Source organism: Grus americana, chromosome 15, assembly GCF_028858705.1.
Source record: "Grus americana isolate bGruAme1 chromosome 15, bGruAme1.mat, whole genome shotgun sequence".
NCBI lineage: Eukaryota > Metazoa > Chordata > Aves > Gruiformes > Gruidae > Grus > Grus americana.
Window position 1 is genome coordinate 10,676,637 of NC_072866.1, and position 23,176 is coordinate 10,699,812.

Sequence of the window (23,176 nt, forward strand, 5' to 3'; positions counted from 1 at the left end):
CAGCCTGGGGTGAGTGTGATGCCCAAAGCAGAGGAGCTCCCTGCTCAGGGGCTGCTGTGCCCCTTGCCAGGGGGATGTGAGGGCAGAGCTCTTGCCCATTGCACGTTGCTGAGAGGGTACTGTGCTGGGAGTCAGGGAGCTCGCTGGCCACAGGGACTCTGCCCTCCTGGGGTCCCCGACCTTCTTCCCAGGGTTGCTGACCTTCTTCCCATCTCCCTTTTGAGATGCTTCTGAGATACAGCTCGTAAACAGCCGCAAAAGCAGAGGGGAAAGAAGAGAGGATAAAAATAACAGCAGCAGGAGTGTGTTTGAAGTAAATAACAGCAAAACATCAAAGAGGAGGGGGAGTGATGCTCTGAGGAGGTATTTATAGCCAGCTCTGTGGTTCCTCGGGACAAGCCTGTGTGCCCCCATGGAAGCCTCTTCCCTGGCCCCTGCAAGCACGTGTTTGTGTCCAAGACCTGCAAGTCTGCCTGGAGGCAGAGCACATCCCCTCAGCTTTGCAAGACTACTCGAAGGGCTGATGCCCCAAATAAGCTCCAAGCCCAGTTCTCTGCAGTGCTGAGCACCAGGGCCAGGCGCCTGCTGGGAGGGCCATCACGCACGGCACGAAGCAGCCCCCACTACCAGGCTTTGTCCTCAATTAGGGTTTTTTTTCTCTCCGCAGCCCTCCCGGATGTCACATCTGAGAGCAAAGCTGATTGCCTGGGAAAAGCCGGCCGCCAGTGGAGCAAGGGATGAGAAATGGCCGTGGAGGTGATGCTGGGCGCTGTGACTCAGCTCCCTCCATCATCCCTGCTGCGGTGAGCATTAGGCGAGCGTCTGGATGGCTTGACATCCGAAACCTGGCTGCTCGGCTAATGGAGACACCCTAATTATATGTGGCTGGAGCAATGCCACATATCCCTGGGCTGATGATGTACAGGGAAGTTTTTCGGAGGCTGGTTCAGCCCTCTGCATCTTGGACCATATGGGCAAGGGTGCTGGGGATTCACAGGGTGCTTTGTAGGCGCAGAGAGGACCAGGAGGCACAGGCAGCATTAGGGAGAGCTGCCCGGGCTCCTTGGATGGACCCAGGGGGCAATGGGGGCTGTTTTCCCCCAGCAGTGTGGGACACACTTATGGCATGTGTTAGCAGTGACCTGTTCAGCTGTCTCCTGCTTTGGGAAGCCTCAGCTTCTCTTAAAGCATCTGTCCCCATGAAAAGTTCTTTGGAGAGATTTAAATGGTTTGGGGGATTTAGGGTTTTGGGGGAGAGCATACTGGCAATAAACCCTCCAGCCAGCAGTGCAGAATCAGGACCTGTCAGAGGAGAGAAAGCTGGGGGGGATTTTTCCCCTCCCGGAGCCCCGAAATGTCCTCCCTCCTTGCAGCCATCTCCCAGGCTGAGTGAGCAGCTGCTGCTCTGCTGGGCTGCAGTAGCAAGGGCTTCTGCACGCTCTCACTGCTGCTCTCTAATCAGACACCGGGTTTGCAATTAAGCAACACAGAGTACCCTGGGGACAGAGCCTGCTGTTTGAGCCGAGCTCAGACGAGTTCAGGGAGGGAGAGACCTGATTTCCCACTTAGCAGACAGGTCACGATCGGTGGATTCATTGATCCCAGAAAGTAAAGCCTCCGCTTCATTAGAGACATGCTGGTGATGAACGCAGCCTCGGGGAGCTGGGAAGCTGTTGTGAATCCTTCCCTAAGTGTTGTCTTTACTGGGCTCAGAGTGCAAATGCCGGGAAGTTCCTCTGACAGCACGGCTTCCTTCGGAGGGAGCCTGCTCCTTCCCACAGCACCCATCACACGCACGGCTTGTGGGGCACCGGAGCTCCCTAGACATAGGCTGAGTCTGGAAAGATGGACTTTAGTGCCTCTGTGTCCGTTCCATCCCTCTGCGGCTGTCCCCACTGATACGTGACGAGGGCACGATGCCCTGGGTTAAAGCAATGCAAGCTTGCCAGGGCAGAGCACCAGCTCCAAGCTGCCGATGTAAGGTGTATCTGGGGTGAGCTGGGGGGTCCCCAAAGCCTGGGGTTGCTCATGGGGGGTGTTCACCCAGAAGCATGGACATGGCCCTGGAGAGCTGGTTTGGGTGCAGGCAGTGCAGGCAGGGCAGAGAAGAGGCAGCCCCAGGCAATCGGAGCACACCGATGCTCGGCAAGACCATTGTGCAAGGTCCTGCCCGCTCTGCTCCGGAACCAGGAGAAAAAGCAGTAAGCAAAATGTTTTGACTGTAAAGGCAAAGGGGCCGTTGTTATTCCCCTTTGCCTGCAGAAAGGACAGATCCTGCTGTGTCCTCTGCTGCGTTTCTGATTTGCCCTCCCCAGATCAGCTCTCCCCAGAGGGAGGTTTCCTCGCTGGCTCCTGCCAAGAGTTACTGGCAATAACTTCTCGGTGCCCTTCAATGCAGCTGCTCAAGACAGCAGATGGGGATGTGGGTTGTAGCTGTGCCAGACTAGTTGCTCTGTAAGCCTGGTTCAGGATAAGCCGGGCTTATGCAAGTAGCTCCATCTACACCCAAAGTTCCCATTCCCTCCTGAAAATACCTATTGAGATACTCATGTAGTTAATGGGAGCGCAGTGGGGAACAGCTTCACCAGGGTGAGCATTGCCCACGAGCTGGAGCAGGGCCCCGTACCATCCCCTTCCCTGCATCACGACTCTGCACTTTAGCCAGCACAGTAACAACACCCACAGGCGAAAAAGCAAGGGAAGGACTGTGAGTCTTCCATGTGGAAATTTTGGAGGGTTTCCTGGTTCTCTGCATGAGGGGAGCCGCACAGAAGACATGGCTTTGAAGGAGGTTTCTGCTCCAGGGAATCACGCAATGCTGCTGGTTTGGGACAGGGATGAGTCGGCCCGCTCCTGCGGGTGTTAGGACTTCTTGTTGCTAATTCTTTCAAGGGAGCATCTCCCGTGGCAAACCTACCTGGCAGGGTGCCCCGATGCCAACACAGGCATCCTCAGCTTTCAACAGCAACAAGCCTCCCATGCCGTCACACATCCCCTTCGCAGGGGCTGTTGTTTGACAAATGCTCCAGGGGCAGATCTTGAGCTCCCAAGCGTTTGGCTCTGGTTTCTGGCTCATGCTGATACATGGAGGAGCTGGAAGCAAAGCATCCCCTTCCTAGCCTGGCTTTCAGTTTGGGAGCATCTCAGGCTTTTGGAGAATTTAGGTATATGGAGTTGATCTTGCTTGCTCTCTGCATCCCTGGGCTTTTAAGGGATCACAGGGAGCAGTCAGGGCATGGAAAGAAGGAAAGGAGCAGCTGTCTCTCCAGATTTACAGGGATCAGCAGCCGAGTGAGTCCCCAGCATTAACCAGGGTGTAACTGGGAGCAGAGTCTGACTCACATACCATATGTTCCCAATCCACCGCGTTCAATCAAGCCTAATAAAATTGATAGGGGAGCATTGAAAATCTCGTGATTAATTCTTTATGATCTGTAATAGGGGAACTGTGTGCCAATTACTCGAGTAAATCATTCATCAGAATATAAATAGAGCTAACCTCCAGCACAAACACTAGAGGATTTCCACTAGGATTGCAGGTCTGGATTGCAGCATTGCACCGCTGGTGACAATGTGTTATCTGATGGAGGACAGAAGAGTATCTGCAATTTTGCTGCTTCTGCCCAAGGTTTCAGCTCTGCACTCCAGCGTTATTTGCTTCTCTCTAGGCTTGCAGTGCTGTCCTTCACTGTGTGTTTTGATGCTCTGTCCTTGATCTCTGTGACCCATCAGTCCAAGCTCTTGCAGGTTTGCAAGGGTTAAACCTATGGGGGTCAGCTTTATTTCAGGTCAGGTTTAAACACGTGGACCACAACACAGCCTTCAGGGAAGGGATGCAAAGGATTGGTCCCCCATGGGACCTCTATCAGCAAGGGATGTAGCTGGGGTGGGACCAGGCGGATTGCAAGCTCAGATATGAGAAACCAAGGTTGCCAGCAGAAAGCAGCCCTTCCTGGTGACCACCAAGGCTTGCTGGGGACAGCCATAAAGTCTGGTTCACCTGGCTGGAGTGATGGGTGAGAGGGGAGCTATAGGAGCCGCAGGCCTGCAGATGAGTTTATGAGCTTGTCCTGCTTTGCAAAGGAATGCAGCAAGAGTCGCCTGTGGAGAGTGGAAGCTGTGGGTGCTTTATATCCCTTTTTCCCCCTTTTCTCAGCGAGGAAACCAGTCCTTTGGCCTGGAAGCTTTCTCTTGGACTTGTAAGGAGAGATGTCCCTCTGTGCTGAAGTTGACCTGGCTGCAGTTTCACAACTAATGTCTCATTTCTAAGGGAAACCTACCCAATAGCACTCCCTGCCCTGGATTTCTGTGAGTCGAGAGTCCCCTGGGTCTCCTTGAGTTTGAAATGCTCCTGAGCAAACTGCAGCTCACTGAGCCAGGGGCAGAGAGCATCCTTCTCCGGACTGACGCACGCATGCATTGCTGAGCTGCACACGATGAACGTGTCAAACGCACGGAAACCCTTCAGTGCCGCTGCAGCAGATGCCAGCAGAAGCAACAGCGGCTGCACCATCACCGTGTGCCGTTAACAGCTGCCAACCAGCGAGCCGGCTCCCGGTCCTCCCTCCGACAGGGCAGCTCATCGCCGCCGTTACGAATGACTTCATTTAAGTGCTTTCTGCCCACACAGGCATTTACAACTCCATATTCATTGGTGACCTCTCGGGGCCGTGGTGGGATTTCAAAGGACGCTGGGGGAGTTCAAGCTGAGAAAGGACTTGGGAAAGCCGAGGGCAATGCCCTCTTCCTTAGCTCGGTGCTCGGAAACGGAGAACTGGATAAAAGGCATGCCATGGGGAGAGGCGACACAAAGAAAAATCCATCCCTGCAGAAAGCCCTCTTTGTGTCCTTCACAGCTGCCAGGATGTTTCCGAGGCGGGACGGAGGTCGGCATGGAGGGGCCCCACCGCCGCAAACACCCCCATCCCTCTTACGTGGAAAACATTCCCTGAACAGAGGATTTGGCAGTGGGAATGGCGTGGGGGCTCCCTGACCTAAACACAGCTGAGCTGGTGGTAGGGCACCGGGTCCTGCAGCACATGCCTTCGCTGGGTGCCCCCCCAATGTGGGGTGACAGGACAGACGTGTCCATGACAGCCCAGCTCTGCTGGCCTTGAGTGAGGAGCCAGCAAAACAGCTCACCCCTCTGCACCTCCTCACCACCCCTCCTTCCATCTCTTGGCCAGACCCATTCCTCCTCCCAGCCTGCCACGGCATCCCTGTCCTTTCCCAGCTGGCAGCGCTGGCAGCACCGGGACATCCTCCCCTTGCAGCAGGGAAGACAGTTTGGAGAAGGTTTCTCCCTGCTAATTCCCTGCCTGGGGGGATGTTTCCTCCCCTCTGAACACAGCCATCATTGCTTTCCCCACTGCATCCCCTTCACCCTCCCCGCTGCCCCAAGCACCCAGCTAGTGGGACTCACAAATAAACATCCTCCCATCCGCTCCCGCGCCCCAGCCTCGGAGATGACAGAGGCAATAATTACACGCTCGGCACAGCAAAATTATCCAGCGCGAGGGAAAAGAGGCCGGAAGCAGCTGGAGATCATCCATAAGGAACGCTGCTCCCACCCACGGCGCCTTCGTGCGTGTCTCACCGCAAACCGGCCTGGCGCTGTAATTTATACAGTGAACGTGCTCATCGGGCCCAGGCGGGACGGGGTTCAGCCCTGTGCAAGCACCCCGAGTGCAGGAGCCGACCCTGCAGGGCAGGAGGTGGGGATGTGCTGCTGCAGCGAGGGGTTTGGAGCAGCAGAACTAAGGAAACACCGTCTCCCGTGGGGCCGAGTGTCATAGCTGGGATCCCCTGGGCCTCCAAGGATGCCAGGGAGGGTTTCACGTGAGCCATCGCTCAGGCACGTTTTCGGTGCTTGCCAGGGCACGAACGCTCAGACCTCCTGTCCCTTCCCCACTCCTGTGAGACCTCTGGGAGGGACACTTGCAGCTCATTCATGAGGCTTCCTTCATATCAAACTCATTTTTGAAGAAAATTTATTTCCCCTCAAAGGAGGGTCTGCAAAAGCAGATGGTCCATGCAGAGACCCTCAGAGGTCTGTGGGGATGATACGACCTGATTTCCCATGCACAGGCAAGTCCGGGACTGCAGCCCATAAGGTGCATTAACCAGAAACATCCTAGAGAGGAGTGAAATAATATTAGTATGAATAATAACAGCAATAAAAAAAAAAAAAAATTACACCTGCTGAAGGGAATAGTGCGCAGAGAATTGCCCTTAAAATAGATCCAGACTTGATGGCTTTACATTTTGCCCTGGAATGAGTAATGTTGGGCAAAGAACATTTAACTTCCACAGCCTTTCCAGTACCAGAAAACAAGTGGAGCCCTTTCCCTCCCCCGGCCCTGCCTGAGCGCTGAACACGGGCAGAGGCTCTGCCCCCGCTGCAGCGCTGGCACCTCGGTTTCTTGCCCGCTCTCCCCTCCGGGCTGTTTTACCCCCACTCCCACGCACGGCCCCGCGGGCGGCCCCACGCCGGCTGCCCGGTGGGGCAAAGCCCGGTCCCTGGGGGGCCCAAGGGCCCCGTCCCACCCGCTCCGGGGAGGGGGGGGGGGGGAGACGGGACGGGGACGGACCGACCCGCGCCGCGGCCCGGTTGCTTCACCGGGCAGGGTCGAAGTACAGGCGCCGGCAGCACGGGCCGCCCTCCCCCCCGCCGCGGCCGGACACACGCTCGCAGCCCTCGACGGAGGCGGCCGGGCCCGTGGCGAGGTCAGTGCTTCCCCAGCGCCGCAGGCCCCGCCGCTAGGCCCGGCCCGGCCCGGCCGCGTCGCCAGGCCCGGCTCCCCCCCGCGCCGTGCCGGGGCCCTGCCGGTGGCGGCGGAGGCGGGACTACGCTTCTCGTCAGCGCCACCGCGGGGCTCCGCGCTCGGCCGGCCTCGGGCGGGGGAGGCGGCGGCGGCGGGGGGGGCGCGACCCCGGCCCCGCGCCATGGCGGGGCGGTCCGGGCCGGGCGCGGGGCGGCGGGCGACGGCGGCGGGCGGGGGCCGGCCCTTCCCGCGGGAGTGCTGCGAAGGGCTGGGCGGCCTGGAGTACGGCCAGGTACCGGCGGGTCCAGGGGGGCGGCGGGCGGGGAGCGCCGGGCTCACTGCGCCACCGGGGAAGGGCCCGGTCTGGGCCGCTGCCGCTCGGCTGCGGAGGGCGGCCTGGGGCCGGTCCCCCCCCACCCCCCGGTCTCTCCCGGTGCCATGGCGGGGCTCCGCAGAGCGATAACCCCCCGGCGCGTGCCTGCAGGTGCAGCAGACCCCGGGGACGCTCGGTACCCGGTGCCCGCGGTGCACCCGCCGCCCTCCCCAGCCCGTTTGCACCCAAGCCACGACGGCACGCTCCGGCCACGTGGCAAGGGCTGCACCGGCACCGCACGGGAGTCCCGGGGGTGCTGCCACCCGCTCCCCTGGGTGCCCACGCAGCTCTCTCCTGGGTGCCCACGCAGCTCTCGCCCGGGTGCCCACGCAGCTCTCGCGTCCCTGACTTTGGGGCCGCAGGCAAGCGGGCAGTGTTTGCCACCGTTATTTATGGCCTGTCGTGGAGGAGGGTGCAAAGTTGAATGTTCTGTGCCTGTTACGTGGCTGTCCCAGCAGCTTGCAGAGACAACTCATCCTAATGGGCTCCCTTTTTATCCCTAAAAGCACATATGAGGCACAGGCCAATCTGCCTCCCGCTGGCAGCAGCGAATTTGGTGGTTGAGGAGAAAAGAAGGTGAGTGCAATGTTAACGATGTTGCCAGCCAGGAGTTAGTAGGTCAAGAAGCTTTTGTTCAGCCTGTGCTGGTGGTGTGCTCAGAGCTGTACGAAACGAGAGGAAAGAAGCCGTCCTGGTCCCACGGGTTTGTGATTGAAGTGGGACCAGACAGTTCGGTCCCGGTGCCAGCGGCTGTCTGCGTGCCCGGGTTACGGCTTGACAGCGCTTGAAGTGACGAGGTCTGATGGCGAAGGCCTGCTGGAGGTGAAAGGAGGGGAGGAGAGGCTGGGGAGGGTGGGAGTAGGGGGAGATGAGTCAGGATCAGGCCCTAGGGGCTGTCCCCATCCTTCCTCGCCAGCACCCATGTTCTGAGGGCTTGGATGGAGGAGCCTGGGGGAGCTGGCACAGCTTGAAGGCAGCCTTGGACCCCCATGAGGATCCCCCTGTTTCCCTGGAGCGATACGGCCTTTACTTGTGCACTTTGCACTGCCAGCAGTTGTGGCTGTGCAGGAGGCACCCGGAGCCGCTGGACTTGCCCCAGGGCAGCATGGGAGCCATTCCCAGGGCCTTTGCTCTTGGCTACGAGAGGTGCCCGGTTTAGCAGCCCCTCTCCATGAATCCTGCTGCAGGTCTGGTTCCTTCGAAGAACCTGTGAGGAGCCAGTGGGAATTTCTCTCCTGGACACGCGAGGTGGAGCTGATGCCTTTTCAAGCCTTTCCTGTCCCCTGGCATCCGAAAGACTTGCAAACACAGCTGTGTTTGGGAAGCATAATCCTTCCACGTCTCAGTGTTGTCTTGATTTTGATTCAAGCGAGGGAAGGGCTTAGGCTGGGCTATTTTGTCTTTTGTTTTCAAAGTTTTTGGGAAAAAAAAAAAAGGCGCTGGTTGTTTTTCATCCAAATACCACTGCAGGGAGAGGGGGCGGGGATGGAGAAGCAGCATGGCTTATTGCACGTAAAAATGCTGACAATGTCAGGGAGCCATCCTGGGAAAAATATCTTTTAAAAGGAGAAAGAGGGGAAAAAAGTGAGCTTTAAGGATTTTTTGTTGTAGTAATTAAGTAAGACAGAAAAGTCTTTTGTAGCTTCTTACAATGCAAATGCATCCCCCCTCACTGTGAAGGAGGTTTGCATCGCTCCTGCCTTTTGGAAGGCTAGTTTGAGGCTGACACAGTTCATGGCTTGGAGTTTCCACACAGACCAGCATCCCTGGGACAGTCCTCCGTCCCCAGGGACACTGAGGTGCTGGGAAATGGCGCTCCCTTTCCTGCGGCTTGGAAACACGCTTGGGTTGGCAGCTGCCCTGTAGCGCTGGTGCTCGTCCTCACAGCAGCAGTGTCCTGGCAGTGCCCGTGTCCTTCTGGGCAATGCTGCAAACGTGAGGCTCCCTGAGAGCCCGGTATCGCCCAGGTGTTGGGGGGAGCCAGCTTGGAGGAGCCCCCACCCCTCTTCTTGGCTTTGCACCCTGACATAGTGCTTTGCGAGCTGTAACAACGCATTGCTTCGGGCCATTAAAAGATTTGTCCACTCCTGCAGGGCAGCTGATGCGTTTGGTTTGAGATGAAGTGCCCCGTATTCGGGTGCAACACCTGGAGCCCCTGCAGAAACCTGCACCCCCAGTAACTGGTCTTCCCCCCCGCAGGTGGATGTGACAGCCATGGCGCGGCTCTTCGGCTACGTGGACGTGACCGACTCTGGCTTCATTGCGGCTGTCCTCTCCATTGCCTTCAACCCCCTCTTCTGGAACGTGGTAAGAGCTGCCTGCATGCCAGCTGCCCCGTTATTTTTAGCTTTCCTTTGCCAGCTACAGGGAGATCTCCTTTGGGCCGCACTGGAAGAAAAATCTCTTTTGGGGAAGTCTGCTGCGCTGGGTGGGGTGAGTGGTAGTCAGTTATTAGGTGTTAGAAGTGGGTGAGCAGGGAGCTGTGCTGCAGAGAGAACACCTGGGGCTGGGGGTGGCTGTGGCGGGTGTCACAGAGGAGCTGAAGGTGGGAGCCAGCGCAGAAGGAATTAGGAGCTGAGCTTGGGAGAGGGCGCAGAGCAATCAAACGCATCCTTCAGCCGCCTCCTGCCTCACTTCCCAGCCCAGCAGCCAGGCACTGGTCACCACTGGGACTGAGCATAAATGGCATTAGCTGCTGGTGGCTGCACTGGATACGTTGCCCGCTGCTTCCCCTTGAAATATGTTGGCAGCTGGTTGTGTGGATGGCAGGAAGCAAAAACAGTCAGCCAAAAGTTAACCTGCAAACATTCCCCCTCCATCGTGCTGCAAAGTCTGGCAAAGAGCTGCAGGGCTGGCAGCAAGGCAGCCCTAAGTAGGAGCGGGGATACCTGTGCACCGGTGATGCTCGCTGTCCCTGTGGGTGCCATAGCGCTTTGGGAGCCGAGACTGGAAGAGTCTCTGCAGCCCTTTACCACTGTGGTTTGCTACCTCCCTGCAAGAGCACCAAGAATCATTGCTGGCCCTGTTTTGGAGCGTTGTAAAGCCAACGTGCCGAGCAGGGAGCCCAGGCTGGCTGCAGCATGAGGTGACTCCCACCCCACAGCACCCTCGGCAGCACAGCTGAGGTCTGGGGTGAAACCTTCTCCCCGCGAGCGCTCGTAGGAATGGGATGTCATCTCAGCCAAGATTCCTCAAACCACCCGCCAAACCTCCCTGCAGGGATTCTCACCGTGGGGAAGTCTCCTTAAAAAGGCCTTATTTTTCCAGAGGGGGAGGACTCGGCTCTCTCTGAGCGCGGGGGCTCTTGAGATTGTCTCACGCTGGGCTTTGGAAAAGCGAGGCTCTCCTGGCTGTGAGTCACTTTGGAAACCTCCGTCGGAGCTCTTTGTTGCAGCCTCCCTAATTTTTCATGCAACTCGTTATTAAAAAGTCTCACGGTGTCTGAAATGTGAACTAGAATATGCCACATTATTTCGACTGCGGAGTCATCATTTAGCATAAAGAATCAACGAACAAGAAGATTCAGGATGTGGTCTCTGGGGGGAAGAGACTGGCTCCAGCGAGAAACTGCATAAAAGGGAAAGAAAATAGTGCTTTATTAGCGTCTGCTGCTACGCCTGCGACTCGTGGGATGCCTGCAGCTTGGGAAATAGCGTTGCTTTTTGGATCGAGAGTTTGGCTGCTGTTAAAGGACAGGGAAAGCTGATGTAACAGCAGGAAGTTCATTGCGTTGCTGTTGTCCCCTTGCAGCATCTGAAAAGCATTGCCGTTGGCGGCAGGTGGCACTGCAAGCAAGACATGCAGGGCCTGCGCCTGGGAGCAGAAGGCATCTCTGCATGGGTTTGCAGTGAGCAACCTGAGCTGGTGTGTTAGTGGAAAGCTCTGGGGAGGTGAGCGTGGCACTAATGTTTCCCCAGTGTAACGGGACGGGTGGTTCTCGCAGTCCGTGTGCCTCCATCCATTCGCTTGCTCTGCCCAGGCCCCCAAGCATCTCCCTGGCGTTTTCAGGCTCTGCCAGTCCCAGTGTGCAGCTCACAGCAGGCACTGCTGGAAGGCTCTTGCGGGGCGGCTGTGGGACCTGCAGCCCTGAGCAAGCCCCTGCTATCGAGTGCATTTTAGCAGGAGTGGCCCCAGCCACCCCTGGATTTTCCCCGACCTGCTGCCTTTACCTCCTCCCCATCCTTTTCCCCATGTGATCAGCGTCCCCTGCCTGCACCTAGCCAGCAACTCTTCCTTCTTTCTCTGTGATCCTGGACAGGCTCCCTTTGTCTTTTGCTATTTGAGTTCCTTCCCGGCAGCTGAGACTGCTTCTGCATCTGAATTACTTTGGGCTCACAGGAGCTTTAGTGCAAAGACTGGATTTCTGTGCAGTGCCAAACACTGTCTGCTCTCCGTGCTTAATAAGTAATGTGGAACCCTGGTGAAAACCCCTCCTGTGCATGACATTCCTGGTTTGGGTAGAAATTGGGTGGGGATTCATTGATTTAGTTCAGTGTCTTAATTCCCCGTTTCTGCTGAACTCCGGCCAGGTCTGCCTCTCGCAAAGTTTGGCGCCGGCTTGTCCTTGCTGGGCAGCGCCTCTGAATAAATATGTGGTGGGGAAACCCCGGCTCCATGCGGTGCTCGGCTGATGGAGAGGCACATCTCAAGGCCTCAAGCATAGCGAGGCGTTTGCCCTGGTAAGCACCAGGCATGTTTCTTTGGGACAAAACCTGCAGGGTTTGGGGAGTTTGAAGCAGGAACTCCAAAGGCTGTGGGGGAGCGGGGATCTGCAGAAAACCCTGATGCTTGTTGGGTCGATTTATGTACTGGGGTTGAGAGAGCAATTTAGAGGACCAGAGCCTAAGTGGGACGATTTGCAGGACTCCAGCCAGGCTGTGCTGATGTTCCCTCCTGTTCTCCACAGGGGAGAAAAGCTCCCCAAAAAAGGCCTCAGGACTCCCAATTCCCACCCTCCTCCCTGCAGGCGTGTGCCGGGGGGGGGTACCATGAATGTCACCCCAGGGTTGCCTGCTGCATTTCCCCACCAAACCCAGGGCTCGCACTCCCTCTTCTGCTTCCCCTCCTCCGTGCCAATTAAAATCCTGCCTGTCCCTGGGTGGCCCCCAGGTTATGTGTCTGTGGCACAGCTTAGATGTGTTCCTGCACTATTCTCTGGAGGTTTTTTCTTTTTTTTTTTCCATCTCCTCATGCTGTCTCTGCTTTCCCACCCGCTGCGGCTGTTACGAAAGGAGCTGCTGGGATCCACGATCCTGCGTGAGGCAGGGTGCAGGCGAGGCCCCGAGAGGCAGCAGCGGAGCCGTTTTGGGAATGATGTTGCTTACAGCTCCCCAGGGATGTTCAATGCAGCCGGGAGACCTGAGCCGTCGTGGGGCTGTTGAGGGGCACCTGGCGGGGAGTAGGCGCGTCGTTGGAGCCGTGCCATAAAACGTTAATGAGGTCAGAGCAGTAGAAACTTCAATAAATCCCATCTGTGTTTGGAAAGCCGCAGAACGATGGGAGAAACTTCCCATCCCTTGGTAACTAAGGAAGGTATTAAATAGCAACTCCTCGGGGACAAACATTTTCAAGGTAGGAGAGGCAGATAACCTGCATGCGGGAGGCTTTAAAGAGCTTGCCGAGCCTTGGCACACGGGGAGTTTCTAGAAAGCTGGAAGGTTTCTGACAGTCTCAATAGCAAACAGGCAAGTGGCGTAGCTGTGAGCCAGGTAGTCTGACGTCCATCACCACGCAAGTTAGTTTCAAGTGGGGAGTGCATCCATCAGCAATCCTTTTCTTGATTTGAGCCTCTTAAAAATTTACAGCTGGCGTCACGGACTGATTTAGAAATGGCACATCTTCAGCTGCCACCCAAGAGCTTGTTCCTCCCGCCACCTCCGTGACCCCCTCAAGACACCCATGCATCTCGCAGGAATCTGCAGGGCAAAACCTCAAATGTCACAATTAGGAACGGGCTTAGGATAATTTAGCATGATTGTAAAGAAAATAGACCCCATCAGACAAGTGTGATTTTATTCTTCAAGGTTGCAGCTTTTCCTGTTCAGGGCAACAAGATCTCTGTTCTAGACTTCTGTCAAGTGTTTAAACTGCATGAGGTTTTGATTAAAGAAGTAGTTGCACAGGGACCTGGGCTGACAACGCCTGGCTCCTGATCGATGTGTATCTCTTGGTTCATTTATTTTTAATTTCCCATCCTTTTCTCCTTTTTTGGAGGCTAGAGGAATCTGCCAAGTGGAAAAGAAGTGCTTGTGCTGGCAGGGAGGGGGGAGTTTGCAGGCGCTGGCAGCCCTATTTCACCTACCTCTGACCACTTCTTGCTAAACTCGGAGGAAGGTGCCTGGCCCAAAACCTCCCCAAGCTGCTGGGAAGCTGCCGGGAGCTGTTGGGATTCAGACCTCAGTGAGCCAAACTCCGAGAAAGCTTCTGGGGGCAGGAGAGAAATGCCTGATGCTGGGGGATTTTAGCAGCTCCGGCTGTCTGTCTTGCAGAAGGGAAGGACTGAGCGGTGGCTTGATGGTGGTGTGTTAGCACCTTGCTGGGGAAGGGAAATTGCAGGGTATGAAATGGCTGCGGGAGGGCTGGGGCTGGAGCGGCAGGCAGAGCCTTGCAGGGAGTACACCTCGGTTAGCTGAAGTTTACAGGGTTGGGAGATGAACAAGTCAGAGTGATTTATAGCTTTTTTGTCTGGCCTTCAGATTCTGCAAACCTGCGAGAGTTTCGTGGGCTCCCCTGCAAACCTCTGCCTGTAACCACGGGTGAGAGGGTGAGAGCAGAAAAACAGCCCTCAACCATCTTTGGAAAGTGCTTTTAGATCCTGTTGTAGAAGCCATGGCACAGTGACGATGATTATCTGCTCATAACAGATGCTAGATCAATAGCGGCGCTTCAAGCTATGCTGCAAGGCAATTGACTGCAGAAAGTGTTTCTTTATTGGGGTAAAGCTGGGCTTGAAATGAGGCTCAGATTCACTCTTACATCTCCGGTCTTAAAATGTCACCACCAGCTCTGATGCCTTTCATCCTTTGTGCAGGGAGAAAACGCACATTATTCGTAATTGGACTCTCTACCAGGCAGCAATAGCCGTTTTCCTACAATGCCCGAGAAAGAGCGAGGAATTGCTTTTTTTTCTTTTTCTTTTTCTCCCCCAAACAACATTTAGTGGCAATTTTATTCCGAGTGACTTGGTAACGCTTCCCACTCAGGTGGCGAGGGCTTTGCAGCGATGCTGTAACGTGTGTGGTGAGCAGACAGCATCGATTCTCTGGCCATCTCGTAATGGAGTGAGTCCTCGCTGGGTGTGTAACACCGTGTCTGTTTGGCTCCTAAATTTAGCTTTTCCAGCGTGTCGGCACCGCTGCGAGCCACATAACAGGCACCAAAACTGGGTCACATCCTCCGGCCTGCCGGCTGGAGTGACACAATTAGGAGTGCTGTCACCTTGAGGGAGAGCCACATCCTTCATCTCAGCACCGCTTCCCTGCAGCCTCCCAGCTAGGGGTGGTGGTGTTTTCATCTAAATCCTCTTTGAGAAGCCATGCAATATCTTTTTACGATGTCCTCGCAGGTTGAGCTGCCTGCGGCGGGAGGAATCACGGAGCCCAGCCTGGCTGGGCAGCTGGGAGCTGAGATGCTTCATCTGTGTGTTGAGCTAGGCAGGGTCTCAGCCCTCGGGGCTCCAGGCGAGGTGGTAGCAATCCTTCGAGCAGCTTCCCTGCCACCGGGCATGGGTACCTGCCAAGGCAGGGTGTGCTTCGGTGGCTGAGCTGTTTCCATGCCCGTTCCTAGTGTGAATTTGGGATCCAGCTGGTGCGCGACATGCCTGCTCGGCGTTTCTCTAAGCAGAGGTCAGAATCTGTCTCTCACCTCGCAGTCCCCTATGGATCATGGCCAAGCTGACTCAAAAAGCAGTCTCCTTTTTTTAGCTTCTGCAGAATGCTTCTCTAGAAACCCAGGGTGTTTGTTGTATGTACTGGACTTTTCTTGTTTAGTGTTTTAAAAATAAACTGTGGGCTGCTGGCAGCCCCACTGAAATAAGTCAGCACATGCACAAAAGATGAAAAAACATATTTAAGCCAAGAGTCTTGTTTCCATATGCATCAGAGGATTATCTGTAGACCCTAGAAGTTGGGTCTACAGAAGACCCCCCTTTGCTTTCTGTCCCACCCCATCCCTATCCTGACACGCTGCTGCTAAACGTTTTCTCCTGCTGATGAGGTGCTGCTGTAAGATGTTACTCTGTGAAATGACAAGTCTATGACCACCTGCATCCCATGAGACAAGGCAAAAAATGCAGCTGGAGGCAAAAAAGAATTATGATCTACCCAGACCGGGAGGCGTGGAGGACTGCAGGTCCTCCTGTGTGGCCCTGGGCTTTGGCAGCGTTTGTGCGTAGCCCTGGGGTTGGGAGCTGCTGGAGTCCCGAGCAGGGAAACCCATTGCCTCCCCCGGGACATCGGCTGTCCGGGGCCCTCCCGGGTTGTGTGTCTGCTGCAATCACAGACGTGAGCTGGGAGTTTTCCGGCTGTGTCATTGCACAGATTGTTTAGCAGAAGCCTGCCCAGTTCCCAGAAAGATGGGATCTTCCGAAATAGGCTGCTTTGACAAAGAGATGCAGACGTGCAGTCTGCTGGGTGCTCTTGGGAGATCATTTCCATAAGACCCTGCCTTCCATCCGTAAGAAGCCTGCCTTCCATCATGATGCAATTGCATCTCTTGCATGCCTGGAGACTTGTGGTGCGGAGGGAGGCATTGGGGTTTCACGGTGGGGGTGCTGGATCTGGCTTGTGGCAGGCTGGTGGCACACGGGGTTGGCACCCCAAAGAAAATGCTTCCTTGTTTTCTCTCTTTTCTCCCGCCTTGATGAACGCCGTGGGGACACTTATCTCCAGTTGCTCACGTGGTAGTAGCAAATGGGTAGTAAAGCAGATTAGTAAATCAGTAAAGCAAGCCCCTCCTTCTCTTTTCCACCTATATTGTGTCCCCAATGACATGAGTAGCTGTAAATGGCACTTGGCAGGAGCATCCCACATCCCTGCTCTCTTCACTGTGAAACCAGATAGTTCAGCAGCCTGATCACCGGTGGGCACTGGTTCCTGGTAAATATTAGGAGCCTCATCTCAGTTAAAGCAAACAAATATCTGCACCCCTCCCCGCCCCCTTACATCCCCTTTCTAAGGCATCCTGACAAAGCTTTAAAACCCCTGTACACCATCCCAGGGAGAACACAGTCGATTTTGGGAAGCTGGTGCTGATACATCAGGTTGATGGTGGACACGAGCTGTGGACATAGAGCATGCCTGGGCATTGGCTTTGGTTGATGCGTTGCAGAGCGATGGGAGCAGCAGTTCAGAGCAAGGGGCTTTGATTTCAGAGGGTGGCCCTGACCCAGGGGAAGGGCTGTGGAGCAGGATGAAGTAGCCCTACCCAGCAAGCCGCTGCCTGATTTTCCTTTTCCCTGCCAAGCCATCCGAACCTCCATGCTTGCTCACGTGCAAAGAAGGGCAACTCTCTTAGAAAATTACAAGTTTGGTTGCCAGAAAAACTGGAAGCCCCAGGCTTGCGCACCTGCGTATGGCTTCATCAGACTCCCCTGATCTCCGCGCGAATGTTGGGGTCAGCAAGAGGAAGGCTGACAGGAGCTCTTGATTTTCCCATGTGTCATTGAAATCATGAACCTCCCTAGTGCATTACCTACTTGTCTCGATTTGGCAATATCTTGCTTGGGTTTTTTCCTTGCAAAACCTTTTTTGTTCCCTCTTTTTACTCCTCCAGACCCGGGATGATGCAGCCGTGGGCTTGTTCTGCAGGTCGGGACGTGCGAGCTGCTGCTTTGTCTGGCTGAAGGGTTTTCCCTCGCTGTCTGTGTAGGCACAATCATTTTTGGTGTGATCCTTTTTGCGCTTTTGGGAAGAAAAAGCAGGCTGCGAGCAGCTCACGCCCCTGAAGTGCGTGAAATGGAGATGGGTTTTAACAATTTTCTCTGCCTTCGGCTGTTGCGGGGAAGCCTGACCATCAGGGCTCACAGAATGCCTTCGTCACCTCCTTTGTGCAGTGGGAGGTTTGCTCATTATCTGGTTTGTGCTTCGCTTATAAAGGAAGCTGTAATTGTAGCAGCTCCTTGCCATAAAAGCACAAAGACATTTTCAGGGAAGGAAAATGTACATGCAGCTTTTATGATCCTTTACAGTACTCCTGCCTACTTTTCTCACCTCCTGCCCTTTCTCCAGCATCAGCTCTGTGCCTGCCTGGTGCTCGGTGTGACTGCCTCTGGCTCGAGCCTCTGCTTTGCTGTAGAAATGCCCCTTTTAGAAAGGAAAAGTTGAGCATCCTCCTCGTCAGTGCTGTTGGGTGAAGAGAAGAGGGACCCCAAATCCCCCCATGTCGTCAGATGTTCCTATTCCTGCCTCTTCCCTCAGAGCTGTTTTCTGTGGTGAGTCCAACAGCAGATGCTCGATCTGCCAAATCCTGGGGAGGATTTTGAATTGGGGAAAAAAACCCATCCATCCGTCTGTGACTACAGCGTACACCCCTAAGATGACTGGAGTAATACCAAATCAGATCACCTTGGGCCACACATAGCTGTTCCTATTAAAAACTGAATGACCTCAGACGAGATACAATATTTTTAACTATGAAGCATTCCTATTAAGTGCCCTTTCCTGTTTATTTTTACCGGGACATTGTTTTAATGACTGTAGAGTTACTCATTTGATTCCCAAGGCTGGAGAGCAGCAATGAATTAGTTTCATTTCGGGACTTTGTCGTGCAGTCATTTTCCAGAGACCGATGTACTCGGAAGCCAAAGTGAGTGCATTGCCCAACTGAGGAACATTACTTTCCTGCCTGTATCTGTCAGGCTTTGGTCCCTGGTGTGGATGTGCAGGGATCCTTAGCTGCAAGGACTTGCTCAGCCTCCCCCATCCACCTCCGTGCAGGACTCCGGTACAAATGCATGGAGTAAAATGCTATAAGAGGATTTGAGCACTGCATGCAAGGCTCGTACGTGCATCTCAGCATTGGGCTTTGAGGCTACAAAAGGGGGAGGGGGCTCCCCTGGGGTGCAGATCACTGGGTCTGGGGATGATTGATTGTTCACTCGGCTTTTGGGTTACGTTTCTTGCATTGAACAAATATCACGGGGCACGTGGTCACACCCATCAACACCCACAGGAACCCCCGTGATAACACCAGCAAGCCCGAGGGGTTTGATTATTGTATTTAACCCTTCAGATTGTTATTACTTGTTGTGCCGTGCGGTTTGAACATCTCATCCCCGAGGAGAGGGGAACAGAGCGCGCGGCTGCCTGCGTTACATAAAGATCAAATTGTCCCTCTCTATTGTTGGCCGCCGGGACGACAGCAGCATCGCAAACATGTGTGTCCTCAGCGCCGTGGGAAATGTTCCCAGGGGAGGCTTAACACGGAGCGTGGAACATGATATGTCGAGCAGCAAGAGGACGGGAGGCCCTCCAGCCGAAATCGTTCTGCCGAGCGTGGCCAGTGCAACCAGTACTTCTTTTCCAACGAACTCTCACTACTCTGCGAAGGGGTATTAGATTTCTCTTGTATTTAGTGCTCTGCAAGGCGCATTTATTTTTTTCTCCCCCCTTCTCCATCCCTCCTCCCATCACAGCCCCTGGGGGAGCGATGAGCGAGTACACACTGTCCAGAGGATGGGTGTGTTGGGAGTCCTTATTAGCAGACTTATTCCAGAGAATTAAACCCTAATTTCACAAAAGGGCAGCAAGAGAGTGGCTGCAGCTCTGGGAGAAGCCGAGCTGGCTTTGTGTGTTCTTTGCAAATGGCACGAGAAGTCCTGGTCCAAGACTGCTGGTCCTCATCATTGGGGTATTACAACCAAAAGAATAATTGTTGTGTTTCTTCACTATTTAAAACAAAAATTACAAAGTAGTTTACAAGGAAACCAGTCATGTCTCTACTGTGCTGTCAGTTGTGCCTCCACTTGTTTTGTTTTCGGTTTTAGGCAGGGCTTTAAAATGTTCCTAATCATCTTCCACTTCACCTTTTGACAACCTCGCTGCAAAATGTGTCTCTGTGACACCCGTCATTGTTTCTCCCTGAATTAATTGTTGCATGTAATTACGACCTGCCGCAGGACGCTGTCTTGCTCTGTTAAAAAGAGAGATGCTAATGAAGAACATTGGGTACCATATTACAGGAGACTAAGGCTCGACTCGCTGGGACGTGTACTTGGCGTACTGTTATTGCCAGCCCGGGCAGAAATGGTGTTTCTGTCTCTCGTCAGTCACTGGCTAATGATTGTAATTTTTACTTGCTGAGAAACTCTGGATATAATGGACTTCATTAACAGATACATGAGATGCTACCAGAGCTGCATTAGGGGGAGAAAGGAAGAAAACAACCCCTGCGTGGAGGCAATTTTATTATTTATTTGTAGCAATAGGAGTGATCCAGAATTAGTGTCGGATTCGGCGGTGTGGCTAATGAGCTGGGCTGAGCTGGAATCCAAGCAAACCTATTAACAAGAGCAAACTGCAAAGATGATGCCCAGGTCTGAAAACCCTCAATTAAACACAAGGTCCCAGGCAGCGCTGGGACAGCTCTGCTGCTCTGTCTTCCTCCGCATGGGGCTGCGTGGTTGTGTGGTGTGTTTGCGTCTCGAGAGGCTTCAGCCTTTCTCCATCCCACTCTGTCCTGCTAGCTCCTTCTTAATCTTGTATGTTGGGTGAGCCGGAGCTTCTGATTTAATCTTTAAGACAACAGAGCCAAAGTATTTTCACTTCCATGGGCCACATCTGCTTGAAGAATTGTCCGACTTGAAATACCGCAGCATCCAGCCCCAGTTTTTGGTTGCAGGTGGTGGCACATCTGCAGGTCCAGCTGGCTGGGGACATGGTGACCGGGCTGAGTGCTCACTCTGGTACGCGAACTCATATCTGCAACTAAATACATGTCATACAGGAAAGCAAAAAGGCACTTGAATTAGCTGACGTTTCCGGTATAGCTTTATACGATCTCTTTGCAATGAATCAGAAGCTGCAAGAAATGTCGGAGTCGTTTGGTGACCTCGGTCTCCTTTTACCTGGAGCCTGCGAAGGCTTGTCTCAGTTCAGTAAGAGGATTTTTCTTACATAGGATGCACTTGGTGAAGACTGTCCATTTTTATTCCAGCTAGAATAACTGTTTTTTAATCAGGCTGACCTTATTTGCAACGGCGATAGTGATTTGAACCAGAAATTTGAACTTTCCAACAATCGTTGGAAAACTTTGAAGAGCAGGATAGATGCTTTGTAAAGGAAGATTAAAGGCTTTGTCCCTATGTTTGAAACCAAACCCAAGGTGTTGAAGTTGGCAGCGAATTCAGAGGGACTTGACCTCAGCACCGTGGATCCGCTGGGATCTGGGGCCTGATTTGGAAATAACGCAACGGAGCAGAGGCGCGAAAATAGAAGGGAAGTCTTAAAAAAAAGAGGCGTTTGTCTTGTAACGTGGCATTTGTACTGAGCGCTTGCTGACAGCGTGGTGCAGCAAAGAGCTTGTCTTTCTAAATCGATGCCAGTTCAAACATTGTCAGTGCTATTGTTGGATCGCTTTGTTTGAAAATGGGTCTTTTGGGTAGACGGCCTGTTTCGGTAAAGCGGTTGAATGTATAACGCTTCAGGCACTTTCCCTTCCCTGGCTTTGCTTTTTTTAGTGTTGCATGAGTATGAGCAACAGAGGAAAAAAATAAATAAGCAAATACAGCATGTGAGATGGGCAGAATATTCTCAATCGCTCGAGAGACCGACACACATCTTTGCTTCTGGTTGGTTTCGGAAGGTGCCTGCTATGGACTGCTTGAGAAAATCAGACCTGTTTTGCTCAGATAAAATGCTCCGAGCTTCAGAAAAATGTATGAAAATACGAGGTTTGTGGTTTTCTGGATGGGAAGTGTGTGCAATGGGAAGCTGAGTGTGGGCCAAGTCATCTGAGCATGGAAGATGAGGGGAAAAAAATCCGGCAAAACACCAGGCAAAATGGTTCCTCATCCTGTGCACAAGATGCTGATCTGGCAGCACTTGCCTTCCCTCTGGGTTCCAGCAGACCCCCAAATACTTGTGCAGGGGCAGCCTCTGCCTTTCCCTAATCTTGGGAGATTATTTTATTAGGTTTTATTACTGGACTAGAGGAGCTGGGTGGGTCCCGGCTGCTCCATGTTCCCCCATGCAGCCCATGTCCCTCCCGGTGCTTGGCTGTCCCCACCACGTCCCCAACTGGGACTGGAAAGGTCCTTCCCCATCCTGTGCTGCGCTCTGGAGAAATCATTATTTCGCAACTACTTTTTTCCATGGGTTTTGTTGGCCGGGAGAGTCGGTTTGGGCCGTGCAGCCTGATTCCCTGTGGCTGGAGCTCATCGCCCTTCTCCTTCACTCTCGGGGAGCTGCTCACAAGGGCTCCCTGTGACCACTCTCAAAATTCATTAACACAGCTCGTTCTGGGTTACTCAAAATCACCTGCAGCTTCCAGCTCTTTGGACATAAATCATGAGCTCCTTGCCTTGAGGAGAAACTGTTCAGATTTTGTGTTGGAAATTGCTAGCAAATACAGCCCATATTCAATGTCATTTTTGTTATTATTGAAGAGGAGAGGATGTGGCTTATGGAACATCAACGGACCTGGGCTGCCTGGGCGTACGTTAAGCAGGGGCTTTTTTTTATTGCAGCCAGCTAATGAGATGGTACTTTGACAAATCACTTAAACACTATTAGAGAAATGAAATTTCTTATCTAGCTCTTTATCATGAGTGGATTCAAGGTAAAGACTCATGTGGAGGTAATCTCAAGGGATGGCTTTGAGGTAAAGCGTACCTAGTCCTTACGAAACCCTTATCTGTTTACCTGCCGGTTTGTTTTGTTTCCCCAACTCAAGGCTGTTAGCTGAGGTGATCCGTGCCATGTCAGTCCAATTACTTTCACTGAGGATGGATGCCGGGGGATTTTTTTTTTTTTTAGGCTAAATTCATACATGGTGAAGGCAGGCTGGGTTTCTTTAACAGTCATCTTTTCCACTTCTAAAGCGGAGTCACTTTACTCTTCTCCCTGTGTCAAAGTGCTCAGACTGGACCCCGTTGACGCCCTCGGCAGGGGCATTCGTTGGGAGTCACTAGAAGAGGCGCTCCAACTTGCATTTCGTCCTCTTAACTCGCTTGTTTGTGCGCTGGGCATTGCGGGCAGCAAGGATTTGTCACGCCGGTTCGTCTCAGCGCTGCAGCTCCCCAACCTGTCCCTTGGTGTTGGAGAGGAGCCTGCCCTGCTTTCTGCTTGTAGGTGGGTCTCTTCTTCAGCCCCTTGGATGTTCTTATTTTTTTGCAGCCTTTTGTGCTTTCCAAGCCTCCGGTTCCACTGCGAGAGCCTGCAGACGTGCGTTTTTTCCCTCCGTGAAACTCTCCGTCACCTGGGTGTGCAGCCCTGCTGTTCCAGCTGGCTGTTCCATGCCGCAGTGTCACTGCATAGCCAGTCTACATACCGAAACCCCGTCTCTCTGAAACCCCGCTGCTGTTGCTTTTGGCTGGAATAAACAACAACCCCCCCATCCAGAGCCCATGAAAGGCAATGGAAAAGTCTTCCTTGAACCAAATTGACGCCTTCCTTTCCAAACTGAGAGCCCTTGGCAGACCTGCATGAGCTAAGCCGTCCTGCTCGGCTGCAGCTTGCTGACAGCTGTTATTGCCATCGTACCAGCGGGGAAATGGGAACGGGGAAGAACCAACTGGTGTAGCCTCCTGGGTTGACCTTTTGTGGCTGAGTCAACCCGTCGTCTCTTGGGACACGTGTCAGGTCTCTGTCCGTCAGGTCGGGGTGCCCGGAGCCTCCAGGCTCCAATGGGAGTCCCTGCCCTGCTCCAGCTCCATGGGCAAGGGCTGTCACCCCTTGTGCCCAGTGCCTGTTGCCCATCAGCAGTCCCTCTCTGGGTGCATCTTTTCTTGGTACGTTACCATAAAAAAGACCTTTACTAGCTGTGTGGGCAGTCTCTGGCCTGCTTTGTCTTACAGCTCACATGAAACCATTAAGATGGTGCC

The 23,176-nt window shown here is 53.8% G+C and overlaps 1 protein-coding gene and 1 long non-coding RNA gene across 4 annotated transcripts in view; one reads left to right on the forward strand and one right to left on the reverse strand.

The window, feature by feature from the left end:
- Window positions 1-5,973: 5,973 nt before the first annotated feature.
- On the reverse strand, window positions 5,974-7,477 carry LOC129213381 (uncharacterized). The gene is made up of 2 exons (XR_008579428.1): window positions 7,401-7,477; window positions 5,974-6,133 (listed from the first exon to the last, which is right to left on the reverse strand). It is a non-coding gene; the product is annotated as an uncharacterized LOC129213381 (long non-coding RNA).
- Window positions 6,501-23,176, forward strand: part of PEMT (phosphatidylethanolamine N-methyltransferase) — a 43,396-nt gene continuing 26,720 nt past the window's right edge. Inside the window, exons 1-2 of one of the 3 annotated variants that reach the window (XM_054843306.1) lie at window positions 6,501-6,726; window positions 9,337-9,444. In XM_054843306.1, coding sequence (XP_054699281.1) covers window positions 9,352-9,444 — 93 coding nt within the window. In that variant the 5' untranslated portion in view covers window positions 6,501-6,726; window positions 9,337-9,351. Of the gene's footprint in view, window positions 6,727-6,905; window positions 7,057-7,645; window positions 7,714-9,336; window positions 9,445-23,176 lie in introns of those variants that run through there. The other 2 variants (XM_054843305.1, XM_054843307.1) reach the window with 2 other exon arrangements.